Raw genomic sequence first — 13,749 nt, forward strand, 5'->3', positions numbered from 1 at the left:
GGAGCCAGTTCGCGAAGCCATTAAGAGTTTCAATTAATCGTCCAAGTCCGTCTGCGTCAGGCGACGAGGAGCGAAGTTCGAAAGAGGTGGGAACAAGACTCGCCAGCTTTGCCTCCCGATGAAGCAGCAGAGGCAGACACCAACTGGAACGGTCCTACGCCGCATCGACAGAGGAGTCTTGCATCAATTCCTGCGATGCATGCGTTCGAGACTGCGACATCCTTTCCTAGATTGACAGCAGGGTCATCGATATGTCGTAGATTCGTAAGGGATGTCCAGACCGGTATATCGGTTGCTTCTATATGTCGCAGGGGATTTGATCCGGCACTTGTGGATGTGGGCACGCACGACGTGTGCTGGAGATGTTGGAGGAAAGTCGTTCGATTAGCTGCACAATGAGCATGCAGAGTGTATCGGCACATTAGGCGAGCAAGCTGTGGGGTTGCGGCAAGTACAATGCTTATACTCGCCTTCGGTATGTCCTCTGGATTGAGCGTTCACAGGTGCATTGCGTTTTGCATACTGGGCGTGTTGGCCGCCTAGACAAGGTCGCGTGAGTGCCTGAGGCAGGCCAGACCGTTCATGCCTCGTTTCAATCATCTGTCGCGCGTATACATGCCTGTCTGATTAGGAAGGCGGCGACACCTCGTCCGCAATCTTGGGTAAGTAAGCCCGAAACGTCGCGCCGTATCCACACATGATGTGTTGGGGTCTCATTTCCCAGCGATCATAGGTGGGCGAGGACTTGTTGCTTCAGCGTGGCCCAGTGTCGCAGCTTCTCATGTTCCGCATGTGCACCTCAGCTTGCGTCTTGCAAGAGCAGACGTCAGTTTTGTTGTAGGTAGCCTCGTTGCACGGTGGGCGGGCTCGTTGACGGTTGATAATCTTACCACAGCCAGTGAAGTCGGTCAGATCGTCTTGGCGGCGGATCGCGAAATTGCTCCTCGGCCCAGCGTCGTCTTGAAACCACCTGGCCAAGGTTGGTGCATCCCAACCCTGCAGCATTTGTCGCTTGTTCCCCCCGGTATCGTCACCCTGCCACGGCGCAGACGAGGTGATCCTGCCAAATGCCATGGGTCCCGTTGGCGCGACATGCCGCAGAGCCAATCGAACCACCGATCTCATGCAGCGCATTACCCTGGTCCTGGCTCCGCAACGGGCGGGTTCTCGACTCTGCAATTTCTCCCAGACGCCCCGAAAGTGGATGAGTGATTGCCGCTGGTATGATGACAGCGAAGTGTGGAGGCGCCAGGCTCGTTTCCTGGCGGACCGGTGGTGATACTGGCGCACATTCCGCCGTTCTCTGCATCTCTTCCTTCTCTCAACCTCTCCACGACTGTGTCGCGGCCTGTTCCATTTCTTTGGCTCACTAGAGCTGTCCATTCCTTTACAACCACGCCTATATCTTCCTGTCTTTCCTTCATACTCACTATACCTTTACTCTAACGAATTTGAAACCCAAGATGCCCGGGATGCTTACAAGGTCGAAGTCATTGAGGTTTCTGAGAAACAATCGCAGGGACGCCACGGAGCAAGACAATGGGGCCTCAATGCCGCCTGTTAAGGGTTCTCAAACAGGCGTTGACAAATACAAGCCCTCCACTTCCGATTTGAGCACCGAAGTAAATCTAGGAGTCCCAGGCACGGCAGTGCGGCCAAGCACATCGAGTGGACCTGGAGAGCGTCCATTCATGTTCCATAGGAAAACAAATCTTGCACCATCGATCTATTCTCAGGACCATATCCACTCGTTCCAATCGCCTACTACTTCCACAACTGTACTCTACAGTCCAGACGCCACGAAAGAACGAGGGGTCATTGGTATCGCTCTTGGGTCACCCACCTCAGGTTCACACTGGAAATCAACGCCTGAGGCTGCGGTACCAACAACCGACTCGAAACCCGCCCATTCTCCAATGGCAACACTAAACCACCCCAACGACTCTTCGGCTTCGCTGAGCAGCCGTGTTGAGGCGCCCAAGTCCAAGATCAGCCGATGGAAGTCGTTGTTTCGTAAAGCGCCTCCTCCTCAACCAGAAAAGCCATCGTTCTATCAGCTGGCGCAGACCGTTGCCGCGGCACCTCGCGCAGACAGCCACCATGACGAGGAAGCCAATGAGTCCCAGGCAGCTCGACCAGAAGAGAAGGAGAGGGAGAAGTTGCGCAGTGTGTCACCGCCGACCTATAGGCCGAATATCCGAGCATCGCGGAAATGGGCTCCAGGAGAGTTCGTCCCACCTCAGTCGCCACCGGAGACGTCTGCGACCCGAGACCGTGCTATGACGCTCGGAAATATGCCGTCACATGGGCCTAAGAAGTCTATGCAACGGTCTTTTACAACACCTGCTCTAGGAGCGCGAGGCGTTGCAGGCGAGGTCCCACCTGTGCCACAGGTTGAAGTATCGGGCACAACCAACAAAGCACTACCACAGAATCCGACCGGGTCCGCAGATGACGGAGGGCCGCTTCTGGACGTCAGCCTTCCCGATATCACAATGGAAAGATACAGCGTCATGTTCGGAAACCTCTTGCAGTCCGACCCGAACCGATTATCCCTCTTGGCAAGACGGCAAGGCAACACCGAGAAGATCAAACCGCTGCTAGAGCTGTCTGCAAAGGTATGTATCCGCAGGTATGGCTATTTTCAACTAGGCCTAACGTGAAAGTAGGACGATCAGAAGGACGAAAGTCCCGTAGATTACAGTCTTCAGCGCAGGGTTACGTCGCCCGCTCCAGCGTCTGGCTCACCACGACTGTCCCTATTTCCGTCCACCAACCCCGGCCGCGCACCGTCACCTCTGTCAGGATCTATCATGAGCCGTAGCAAAAAGGATCTGAAGCGGTCCCGGACGATGCCCACGAAGTCTCCCCTTCAGCAAACTTTCGCTCAGAATACAGAGAACACGACCAGACAGATGGATTCTACCAAGCTGAAGCCTGTAGCATCTCCGTACCTGAAGCCAGCATTGACCCCTACCTCGATTTGCAGCTTCGAATCTGAGGCCGAATCGATCACGATCATAGTCGCCCAGGCATCACCCGGTCATCCTAAACCGATTACGTTGCATCTTGACGAGCGAGAGCCTGAATGGGAGATCTGCACGAAGCCAGTGAGGGCTCTGAAAAGCGAGACCCTTACAGTCAACAGCGAGCCGTCGTCGCCACTAATCCGCTCGCCCTCGCAACAGCAGCCGAAGGTGACCAAACTCAGCGCGCTGTCATCGCACCCGTCTTCTGCACCTCTTGACGCACCCTCCCCACTGCAGAGGTTGCAGAGCTTGTCAACTCCACCACACTCGGCCAGTAGACACGGTGAGAAGCGAGCTGAGATCCAAGCAAGGAGAAGGGAGGGAAAGACAGAAGAAGTCGGCACAGCGAAAGCCATGGTCGGCGTCGCAAGAAGTGTATCTGTCAGCAGAGCGAATAGCCCAAGAGGCGTGGTTCGCACTTTGACGAGTCCGCACGAGGATCGTGTGGTGGATCGATTGGCCCTCACCCCCACGATGGTGGAAGTCAGGAACCGGAAGAGCCAGAGAGTACAGCTCGAAGATGCATAAGCTTTGTCTCTTCATTCACTTCTATAAACTTTCGAGAACATCTCATTCTTCTTTTTTTCGTTTGTCCTTCTACGTTGAATCGCGTTTCTAGCGATCGGGACTTGGTATTACTAGGGCGTTGTGCGCTGATACACCGAGAGTTGCAAAATGTACTCGCGTGCCATTTGGGTTTATGCGGGTTGTTTCTTATAAGCGGGGGTCGTTCTGGTTGCATTCTCCAGGATATCCCTGGACTTCTTCATGTGCGGATAGGGATGATTCGAGACGTACTGCTGGTCGGTGAAAGGATAGGGTTAGGCGAAAGACTTTGGTACCGCTAGAAGGCCTGCAAGTTTGCGAATGGAACTTTCAACACCTATCACTGCGCTTATTGTCACTTTGTCGCTGACTAGAGCCTATGAGTTTTGGGCTCCTGCTGAACGCTGTGCGTCCCGAAACCCACATTCCTGGAATGGGGCCGAGAGGATCGACCGGTGAACCGGCAGAATGCATCGCATCGGCGCTGTTTCGTATGTATACAGGGTTGCGAACGCTTTCGATATGTATTCTGGTACTGCGAAAAGCTGTCTAGAAAGAATGAGCATTCGGTTGAGTGTGTTCTGGCACAGACTTCTCGCGCGTACTCTTCGTAGGCAGGCATGGCACACGGTCGCAGCTACCGTTTGGAGAAGCGTGGTGGCTATGGCGCGAACCACCTGGCCACCCCCGCTCGGGAGCGGAAGCAGGAAGGCGCACCATCATCTCACTGCCGTCCACCCAGCAGACTTCAGCCAAAGTGACCGAGCTCCAGTCTCTCGTCTCCGAGACCTACAGCGCACACTACCTAGGTACATGCTGAATTCATTCCCTGCAAAGAAGGCCGGCTCTCAAGCAACTTTCGGGGTGTGGCCCTCACCATTCAGCCCCCACCTCTTGGCGAGCAGCAGGCCTCAAGCCTCACCCGTCACGATAGGCCCTCATACTGGCAGCAGAGCGCATCTGTCAAATTAAGAGCCGGACTAGTCAGAGATGTGGCTGCAAAGAAGTCACCAGCCAAGCCTTTCCTGCTTTACGATACAGTATGCCACTCGCTTCCAGGCTAGACGGCATCACACAGCCCGCCTGGCCTGAAGCCATCGCTACTCATCATTGGAGCGGCCGCGCTAGATAGCACAATGAGCGCTGCACCTCGGTCAAGCAATACTGTCGCCTACGCCTGGCTCAGCAAAGGCTTAGCCTAATGTAAACAGCGGTCGCAGGCCACCCAGTCAGACTCGAGAGAGGCGGAGTACCGATGGGAAGGAACCCTCTTCAGCCTTCTGAGGGACTTCCCCTTCTCACTTTACAATCAACCTATTCTATTTCAGCTTGGCTATCGAATCCATTTCTTTCGGCCTGCATCGCATCATCTCACGCGACGGTTCTACGTGTAGCTCTGCTTCCTCTCGTACTGATTGAGCATGTGTTAGAAAGGCCCATCACCGCGCGCAGTTGATGATTATCGCAGGCCTAGTCAGCCCTAAATCCGAGGATCAGTCGAGACTTCCGGTCCCCAGCCTGCTCGGGCTCAATCATCATCGATCCAACGAGAACCAGCACCAGAAACCAGTGGAAGGCTTCGCACTGATGGTCTCAACACGATCTGGGACCGCTATCTAGCCAACCAGCAAAGCACAACGGCTGCATTCAAGCGAAAATAACTCGTTAAAGAGAATGTCCGGTCTTGAAGTAGGTCTGTCCCTTTATGCCCTCGAAATTCTTCAACAGATGTGCGTACGCGACCTCTTGAAGGGCATGAATACAAGCTTTCTCTTCTGACTGTTGCTCACAATTCCTCAGATAGTCGCAGCAGTGTCTGCTGTTGTTTCAGCGTTCCACGGCGGATCAGAGCTCCTCAAGCTCGTCAAACAGAAACGCCGCGCTCGCAAAGCTCGCGATCAAGGTCAGCAAGAATGGGAAGAGGAGCAGCTACAAGCTTCTCTTATCGCTGGGGAACAACAGATCGATCTGAGATATAAGCAAGATCAGAGAGAGTTGGGTGACTATGTGCGCATTGGTGATGGTAAGTTCCACGAGAGAGGCTCGTATGGTGGGCTTGAAAATTAAGACATGCGCACAGATACCGCTCGGGAACGTCTCTACCACATAGGCTTCATGCTGCAGGCCGAAATCATCAACAGCTTACGGCAAGCCGCTACGAAGTGAGTACTCCAGATGTTTGGCATATCGGGACAGAGCTAACACTGAGCCTTCAGCGAAGTTTGTGTGCTTAATCTGCATATCCTCCACGAAGCCTCCATTACGAACCGAAAAGAGACTCTGACGACATTGGACGAGCTGAAACAAAGAATCTACATAGCAAAGCCGATGGTGCGACCGTTGAGGGCGGCCAGTGAGGACTATAAGGACATGTCAGTTGGCCCGAGGCATACCCAGATGCGTTCACTGTCAGATAGCTACCCGACCGCAAGCTTTCCAACGCAGAACGATTTCGGTTATACCGGACACAGTCTGTCCGACTATTGCCGGCCCCAAGACACGTCGAGAGCATCTCGACCGGCCTATACCCCAGCACAAGCTGCGGAGCCTGACTTCATTCTAGCTCTCGACAGACTTCGCCCTGACGATCGCGCATCGATTATGAAAGATATCCAGCACATGATTAGCTCTTATCAAGGCCTTAGCGTCGAAAACGGGTCAAGACTAGCAAAAAGTCACAGGCATAGTAGTGCCCAACCCACCCGCCGAGATACGCTGACCATGCTCAATGACCGAGACGCATACACTGAATCAATGCAAGAGCTGGATCGAAGCCTGAATAAGCTTTCCCATGACTCACCATCGGCTTCCGGTCAAGCGAATACCGTCAGGCCGATGAAGGAGCAGCATGTCTACAATCAACCGAATCTCGCAGGTAGTTCATATTACCAGACAGGAACGCATACACTCCATCCTCGATGGTCTGATACATCTAGCTCTGCGCAGTCTAACGCAGCTTCTCTTGGCCGCAAAAGCTCCAACTCATCGCAAGATGAACATGCCCACCCTCCAGTAGCACCACATGATCAAGACGATGAGACTCGTAGTGCTCCACCATACAGCTCTCCCTATATGGTTACACAAGACAGATATACACCTTCTCCCATTGCACCGCTGGCACCTTTACGCCCTCAATCTCATGCGCCGCCCATCAATACACACAAGAACGACGCAAATGCACCTACGCACATGCCTTGGCCTGGATCGCAACAGCAACGAGATCATTCTCCTTCACTTTCACAAACACCATCTGTACCGTATGCGCAGCCACAGCAAAATCTTGCACCAGCTGAAGGACACCTTGCTGGCCTTAGACAGTTAGTGTACCCTCAGCATTACATTGCACCTGCAACAGAACGCGGCATGGCCGGTCAACGTAGCAACAGCACCTCCCAAGCGACTGCGTATAATTCTCCAACAGCAGCCGCTACTTCGATGCTGGGATCTCCAACTGCAATCTACCCTCGGCACGCTAGTATTACGCCATCTATCGCCTCGACCGACAGTGGAAACTCTATCCCGATTGGCATTCTTCCAGGTCACCACCGTATGCGTGATATCAGAATTGAAACTATCCAAAGCGGACCAGCAGGTGGCGAGAGAATGATGAACGGCCGCCCGAACAAGGACAATGATTACTGGGGTTTTTGCAAGGGCGCCTGGGCTGTCCGCGAAGACCCCAAGAAAGGCATTTCTGTGAGAACTCAGCCGTCCGGCTACTACAACACAAAGCAGATTTGGGGTTGTAAGTCTTGCACCTTTACGGGCGACGTTTTCACAAAGCCACACCCCACAAAGAAGAACAAGACTGTCGAGATAGTGGACCCTCGTGTCAAGATCTCCATGTCCGGGATACGATATCGGTAAGGGTTCCCTGGTATAAACTGCATGTGAGAGATATACTGACTACTTCTACCAACCTTTAGGTGGATATTTCTTGCCAAATCGCATGTAAAGAAGAAGGCAGCAGAACCTAACTCAAACGATGACAACTTCGGCTGCCTGTTTTGTTTAGGACAAGACAAGGTCACGGGCGTTTACGGTGGTGTGGAAACACTTATGAACCATATTGCGCTCACGCATGTGGCGGACATGAGCGAGCAGGCACAAAAGAAAGCCAATTGTATCCTGGGTAGAGTAGCAGGCTATGACGAAGAGTTTGACATCAACGTGCCGATTTTCAAAGAGGCGGAGCTTGCTGGCTAAGTAAGTACACCGGGATCCCGAGCTGGGGCTGGGTGGAACGGCGTTACGGAATCGTATTCGAGGATACCCTTGCTTTTCGTGTATTATGTTGTAACATAAAGACCTTTACGGTGATCTATACCGATCTATCATACGAGCAAAGCACTTTGAATCCCTTTATTATGCAATTTTGACAGAAAAGCTTTCTTCGCCCAGTCTAAAACATGTGTTTATATCTAGCTTTTTCAGATCAAGTACACGATGAAAGCACACGATCAATTCGATTAATCCTGAAGACTAACATCATCATTCGTTTATTTCTCCGACTTCGACGGCTCCGACAGCGACGTGCCTGGCCGCCAGTTTTTGTACCGTTCGGCTTCATCCGCAATGGTATGTGGGACGTGTTGCTGCAGCGCCTGCTCAAAATGTCGCATGTAAACTTTCGGCTCGCTATTGGGGTCCATTGTGTAATCCGTAATCGCCAACTCGATAGCGACGGCGCACAATCCACTGATATCTGCTCCACTGCTCCCGTCTGTTTTCCTGGCAACATCATCGAGATTGACGTCCTCTGCGAGCGGTCTCTTCCGCGTATGGATTTGCAGGATCTGCTTCCGCGCTTCTTCAGTCGGAAGGCCGATGTGGATGTGTGCGTCGAAGCGGCCGGTACGGATGAGCGCCGAGTCGAGAATGTCAGGCCGATTGGTCGCGCCGATGATGAACACATCCTTGAGTGCTTCAATACCATCCATCTCGTTCAGCAGGGTTGTAACGACATTGAGACCGCTATCCTGTGTCTTTTCGCGCGACTTGCCGATGGAGTCGATTTCGTCAAAGAAGATGATGCACGGCTTTGCTGCGCGTGCTCTACGGAACACATCCCGGATAGCTCGCTCGGACTCGCCCACATACATCTTGATGAGTTCAGAGCCTTTGACTGCGAGGAAGTTTTGTTTACTCTCCGTTGCAACGGCTTGTGCGATCAGGGTCTTTGCGCAACCGGGGGGGCCATAGAGTAGAACGCCTTTTCGGGATTGAGGGCCACCGAATTTGATGTCGAGGTCGGGATACTGGAGATGCGATTAGCTTTGAGCCTGGTTGCAGAAGTAGATGAACGCCTAAGGGTGCATCGTACACGGCCGTGGGAGATATAGGGATGACATAGGAATATAGCTTACCTTAAATGGGCGAATAGTAATGGCTTCAAGTACAGCGCGAACGTGATCCAGACCAGCGATATCTGTCCATCGAACCTTGGGCACTTCTAGAATGCTATCTTTGAGGACCGTCGGTTGTACTTCTCCGAATACGGCATCGAAATCTTCCTGACAAACATAGTCTGTTTGCTCAAGCTTCTCGCCAAAGGTGGTCTTTTCTTCCTCGCTTATCGTCTCATCCATCTGTTGTTCGCGTCGGTCTCGGGCGAGAAGACACAGATCGTGGATGTCGCGTCCGACGAAACCGTGTGTGCGCTCTGCCAGCGATGGGAAGTCAAGGTCTCCAAGTTTGCTCGTAGTGCCCAAAATTTGTCGGAGAATATCTTCCCGCTGAGTGGTGTTGGGTGGAAAGAGCTCTAGCTTCGTTTTGAAAGCTGACGGTGATCGAAGTCTGGTATCAACATCGTATATGCTACGCGCTGCTGCTGCGACGACCACTTGGCTACCGCCCAGCTTGGCCAACTCTTCCCGCAGCCTGTTTACAAGTGTCTCAGCTTTTTCGAGAAACCTGTCGAGATTATCCATTATAATCAAGCTCGGTTGGTTGTCACGAGCGTCCTCAAAAGCATCGGATATTGCCTTGGCTTGTCCTTTTGGATGCGTGTCTGGATCTACTCGGTAAACTTCTTGCCATGGGCATTCCGCTAGCCGTTCTAGTAGAAGACTTTTGCCTGTACCCTCGGGGCCGTGTAGTAAGAAAGAAGTAGGTCCACAAAGGCGTACGTCGCGTTGATGAGGTAGAGTGTTTGTGAGGTAAGAGAGGCGTCTGTTCATCGTAGTGATGTGAGCAGAAAGTCCACCGATGCCATCACCCCTTACCTGGAGAATCTGCTTAGAAGCTCTCGGGGTCTGCTGAGTAGGGATATCACCCGTGGTAGTGACTTCAGTAGTAAGTTCGTCGAAGTATGTCGCGTACTTCTCAGTTGGCAGCGGATCAATGTTCTGCACGGTGACACGCAACTTCTGGCTCTTCTGCTTGAAGCCTTTTTGTTGAACTGGAAAGCTGCATCCCGGAAGAATAATGTCAGAGTCCACTGCTACATAGCTGTCAGAAACAGTAGCCAAGTATGATCGTTGACCTACCTAAAGTGTGTCGTAGCCAATACAAAAGTTGCTCATTCGAGCTGAACTTGGCAGTTTGATTTGGTGCGTCTGCGAGACTGATCTCTATGGATTTGAGAGGCTTCCAGGAGTCTACCTTCTCGATGAAGACGGGATCGTTAAGCGAGAGGTCGTATTGCTCTCGCAGAAGATCAGACACCTTGGCGATTGGCTTGTTGCCAGGATTTGTCTGCGAGGCTAGCCAGGCCACTCCATAGCCTTTGAAACCGGCAGCAGTACTCAGCCGTACACAATCGCCATGAACAAGCCCCAACGTTTTCAGCTCTTTCTGTGATAAATGAATACGGAAGGCGCCGCCCTCGAGTGCGTTACTGGGAATGCTCGGAGGATTGCGCTCCAGAGGGCGCAGAGTGTAAGATGTTGCCGGGCTCATATTGTCACCGCGCACTGCAGCAAATGTCAAGACGGGTGGTGAAAATCTCGGAAGTGCTTTGGGTGCGCCGTTGGTGTGACTCACGTCACGTGTGTACTGAAGGCTTCAACTTTGGAAGTCTCTAATTAGCATGCGAATTCATCTCCACCTGTACCTAGGTCCCATTGCCTCTTAGCGCAGCATTGTCAGGGCCCTCCAATGCAGCCCAATGTGGTGAAGGATGCTGGGTGACTAAGCGACCGGGGAGCTAGGCCGGATGGGTGTGCTAGCGCGGGCCCATTCCGAAGCTTTTCTGAGTATCGCGCTCGAGAGAGGGTAGCTTGCCATGTTACGAAGCCGTGCAATTTATGCCACCGCCGCGCCTTCCTCGACATCTTCGGCCATGTCATCCTTCGGGGACCGCGTACCAGATTCGCTGCGCCCACAGGACGACGCCCGCACCGTCCTCGACCGTCGGCGATGAATCCCCGCAAACCACCACTGCCGACAGCCACACAGCAGAGAAGGAAAGCTGGTTGAACAGGGGTTTGATCAGACTTGTACCCTGGACCCGGACTACACCGTCTACCAAATCGCAACCGCCATCGCCGCCGCAATCGCAATCGCAATCGCAAGCCCAGAACCGTCCTACGTCCGAATCGAATGAAGAGGGGAAGGGCATATCCGAAGCACAGACATATGACACTGGTGCTGTGGTGATCAGGAAGACCACTGAATCGCTGGCGCAGCGCCAGCGAAGGGTATTGCATTCACATTCGGGAACACGCCCACAGGACAAGCACACAGGGAAGGCGGACAGTCGAGATCAAGATTTCAAGTCCGCGAGGAAGGCCGAACATACTGTGGAGAGACGCTTGGGCCAGCCAGCTGTTGTAAGGAAGGTTCTGGCCTTACCTGTGTCTCCCGAAACAAGAGAACGTGGACGGAAACACCAAGACCCTATACGCAAAGATCAGAGTAGGCAGAATCCGACCACAAGTAACGAGAAGGAGGTCGCTACAACTCTTCGAGATGACGATACTACAGTCATACGTCAGCAGCTTCAGGGCCTGTTCGAGCAAGTCAAAGCCCTCCAGGCCGCATTAGAAACAAAGATTGCGCTGGGACAGCTGCCGTCTTCGTCCCCCAGGGAACAGGACATACCGACTGCGGCACCTGTTATACCCCGGAACGATGCATACCCTTCCACCCCGATACAGTCGTTACTAGGACATGCTTCAATGAGCGGCGATCCGGTTTCTTTCCGTCATTCTGATACTTCCTATCCGAAGACCCTGTCTCGCACACTTGAGTATAGCCAGAAAGCCCTCCGTAAGTCGGTTTACACATTAGGCAGTGTGGCTACAGAGCTAGAAACAGCACGCTCTCTAGCAGTGGCCCCAGTTACCCGACATGCTCGTGACTGCATACGCGTATTGGATGAAGACGCAGCAATCGAGGGTGACTTTGAGCTTAAGCAGGCTCTAAGAGCGTCATACAGGAACTGGGAATTGCTCCACGCGGAACAAAAACACTCTGCTCGCGTGAATGGGCGACCGGATCTACTCTTGAAGCTACACGTCAGCGACATAAGAGCAACGTCATCCAAGATTGGCAGTAGTGTGAAAGAGCTGAAAAAAGACCTTGCTCGTATTTCACCAACCACGCCAAGAGCGCCGAAACCAGTACTCCCGTCGGTGGAAGAGTATCGCCGGCAAGCCCGCGAACATGCCGAAAACGTGAAGAAATTCCCGAGAGGCTCTGAGCTAAAAAGCTCAGAGAAGAAGATTGACAGCGAGAGGTTGACGCGAAGGATTCATACACAGTCACGCCTAATGAAGTCGTCAGACGGCTTGAGCGCCACTACTGAAGACGGTGACGGAAAGAGTACAACGACCGAGCAATCTATGAGGACATCGCCGCTTTTGCAGCAGAAGCCAGAGGTTAGCCCATCCACTACTGCCAATCTATCACCAAAACCAACACGGGGTACTGCCGAAATGAGTGAGCAATCGCTTCTTGAAGAACTCTTCCCGGAGGCAAGCACTACTCTGCAACCTCGTCAGCCCGAGCAAAGCGATAGGTATCCCAAACTCAACCTCCCGGACTCAACGCCTATCGTTCGTCGGGAAGTTTACGACCCTACTCCGTCACTCAAAGAGCAAGTGGTCAATTCGTTGCGCAAGCAGGGGGAACAAATTACCGTTCTTCAACTCACGAACTGTAGCACTGAGCTGACTGAAGCCGACTTCCGTCGCATCATACCAAAGAGCAAGCACATTGAGGGTTGGCATCGAGATGGCGATCTTTATAAGATTGTGCCTGGTCGTGACCCGCTGAGTCTAGAGCGACTGCCCTTCTACTACTTACTTTTCAAGAACGCAGAGGCAGCCCTCGCGTATCAGAAGAATGCTTCGAGATTGCACAAGCTGAGCGCTCTCCACCAGCCCGCGAGTATCTTTTCCGCTATTCCACCCCCTAGAGGGTTCCTCGAAGAGGGTGAAGATATCACAGCTGCCATCTCATCCTACAATCTTCTACCCGCACATCACCCCATGAGTCTCAATGTTCTCATGCAGCCCTATAACCCCGTACTGCGTACGTTGGTGGAGAGAGGCGGCTACCAACCCATCGCGCCCTCGGTCGACGAGAAAGGAAACCCCGTATGGAGGGTGCTCATGCATATCGAAGGCTACGAGCCTAGCACGTCGGACCTTTTCAAAATCTTCTCTCGCGATGCTTACAAGCATGGCATGACTCTTCCCCTGCGCAACGAGTCGCAGACATCGATTCACCGTCTTCGCGACGTGATTAATCTGAAGACGTCGTCCAAGGCCGTCTCGTCGAATCGGCCTCGCGCATATGGCACCTTTGAACAGCCAGCGAATCCAGATTTGGAGACGACGTACGATGACCCGGCGATTCAGAGCATGCTATCTGGTGCAAACGAAGACAGCCCCAGCCAAACGAATCAGCTAGTCATGAACCGCGTATACAATCGATGGGTGCTGGATTTTGAAGACGAAGACACGGCTCGCAGATGGAGTGTGAGGTGGCATCGCAGAGTACTGCCTGAATTGAGCCATACCAGGGGCGCGTGGAAAGACAGCGAGGAGGCGAGGATTTGCAACACTGAACTTTTGTGGTGATGCAGTAGATGTATGATAGTCTGTATATGTAATGATGAGTTTGCCTAAAGATACAATCTAACTGTCTGCTACGTTGTGGTGTGAAACACCGGGTATCATAATGCCGTATCTCGTGGGCTCGTTCCTCATGTCAAGCCTATGAAAGT

General features: G+C 52.9%; 4 protein-coding genes across 4 annotated transcripts; 3 read left to right on the plus strand and 1 right to left on the minus strand.

Annotated features, from left to right (window-relative positions):
- Nucleotides 1-1,550: 1,550 nt before the first annotated feature.
- On the plus strand, nucleotides 1,551-3,557 carry J4E79_004558 (uncharacterized protein; the record flags this gene model as incomplete). Its single annotated transcript, XM_049353441.1, has 2 exons — nucleotides 1,551-2,618; nucleotides 2,670-3,557. 2 exons carry the CDS (start codon nucleotides 1,551-1,553, stop codon nucleotides 3,555-3,557), a joined length of 1,956 nt encoding a protein of 651 aa, XP_049211889.1.
- Nucleotides 3,558-5,303: 1,746 nt separating this feature from the next.
- On the plus strand, nucleotides 5,304-7,781 carry J4E79_004559 (uncharacterized protein; the record flags this gene model as incomplete). Its single annotated transcript, XM_049353442.1, has 6 exons — nucleotides 5,304-5,309; nucleotides 5,376-5,598; nucleotides 5,656-5,737; nucleotides 5,792-5,799; nucleotides 7,168-7,438; nucleotides 7,502-7,781. The coding sequence occupies 6 exons, from the start codon at nucleotides 5,304-5,306 to the stop codon at nucleotides 7,779-7,781; spliced, it is 870 nt and encodes a 289-aa protein (XP_049211890.1).
- Nucleotides 7,782-8,074: 293 nt separating this feature from the next.
- Nucleotides 8,075-10,475, minus strand: J4E79_004560 (uncharacterized protein; the record flags this gene model as incomplete). Its single annotated transcript, XM_049353443.1, has 3 exons — nucleotides 8,075-8,833; nucleotides 8,942-10,014; nucleotides 10,064-10,475. 3 exons carry the CDS (start codon nucleotides 10,473-10,475, stop codon nucleotides 8,075-8,077), a joined length of 2,244 nt encoding a protein of 747 aa, XP_049211891.1.
- Nucleotides 10,476-10,857: 382 nt separating this feature from the next.
- Nucleotides 10,858-13,603, plus strand: J4E79_004561 (uncharacterized protein; the record flags this gene model as incomplete). The annotated part of the gene is made up of 2 exons (XM_049353444.1): nucleotides 10,858-10,927; nucleotides 10,974-13,603. The coding sequence occupies 2 exons, from the start codon at nucleotides 10,858-10,860 to the stop codon at nucleotides 13,601-13,603; spliced, it is 2,700 nt and encodes an 899-aa protein (XP_049211892.1).
- Nucleotides 13,604-13,749: the final 146 nt, after the last annotated feature.

Source organism: Alternaria viburni (assembly GCF_023758015.1).
Source record: "Alternaria viburni strain BMP 2772 chromosome Unknown scaffold_8, whole genome shotgun sequence".
Lineage (NCBI taxonomy): Eukaryota > Fungi > Ascomycota > Dothideomycetes > Pleosporales > Pleosporaceae > Alternaria > Alternaria viburni.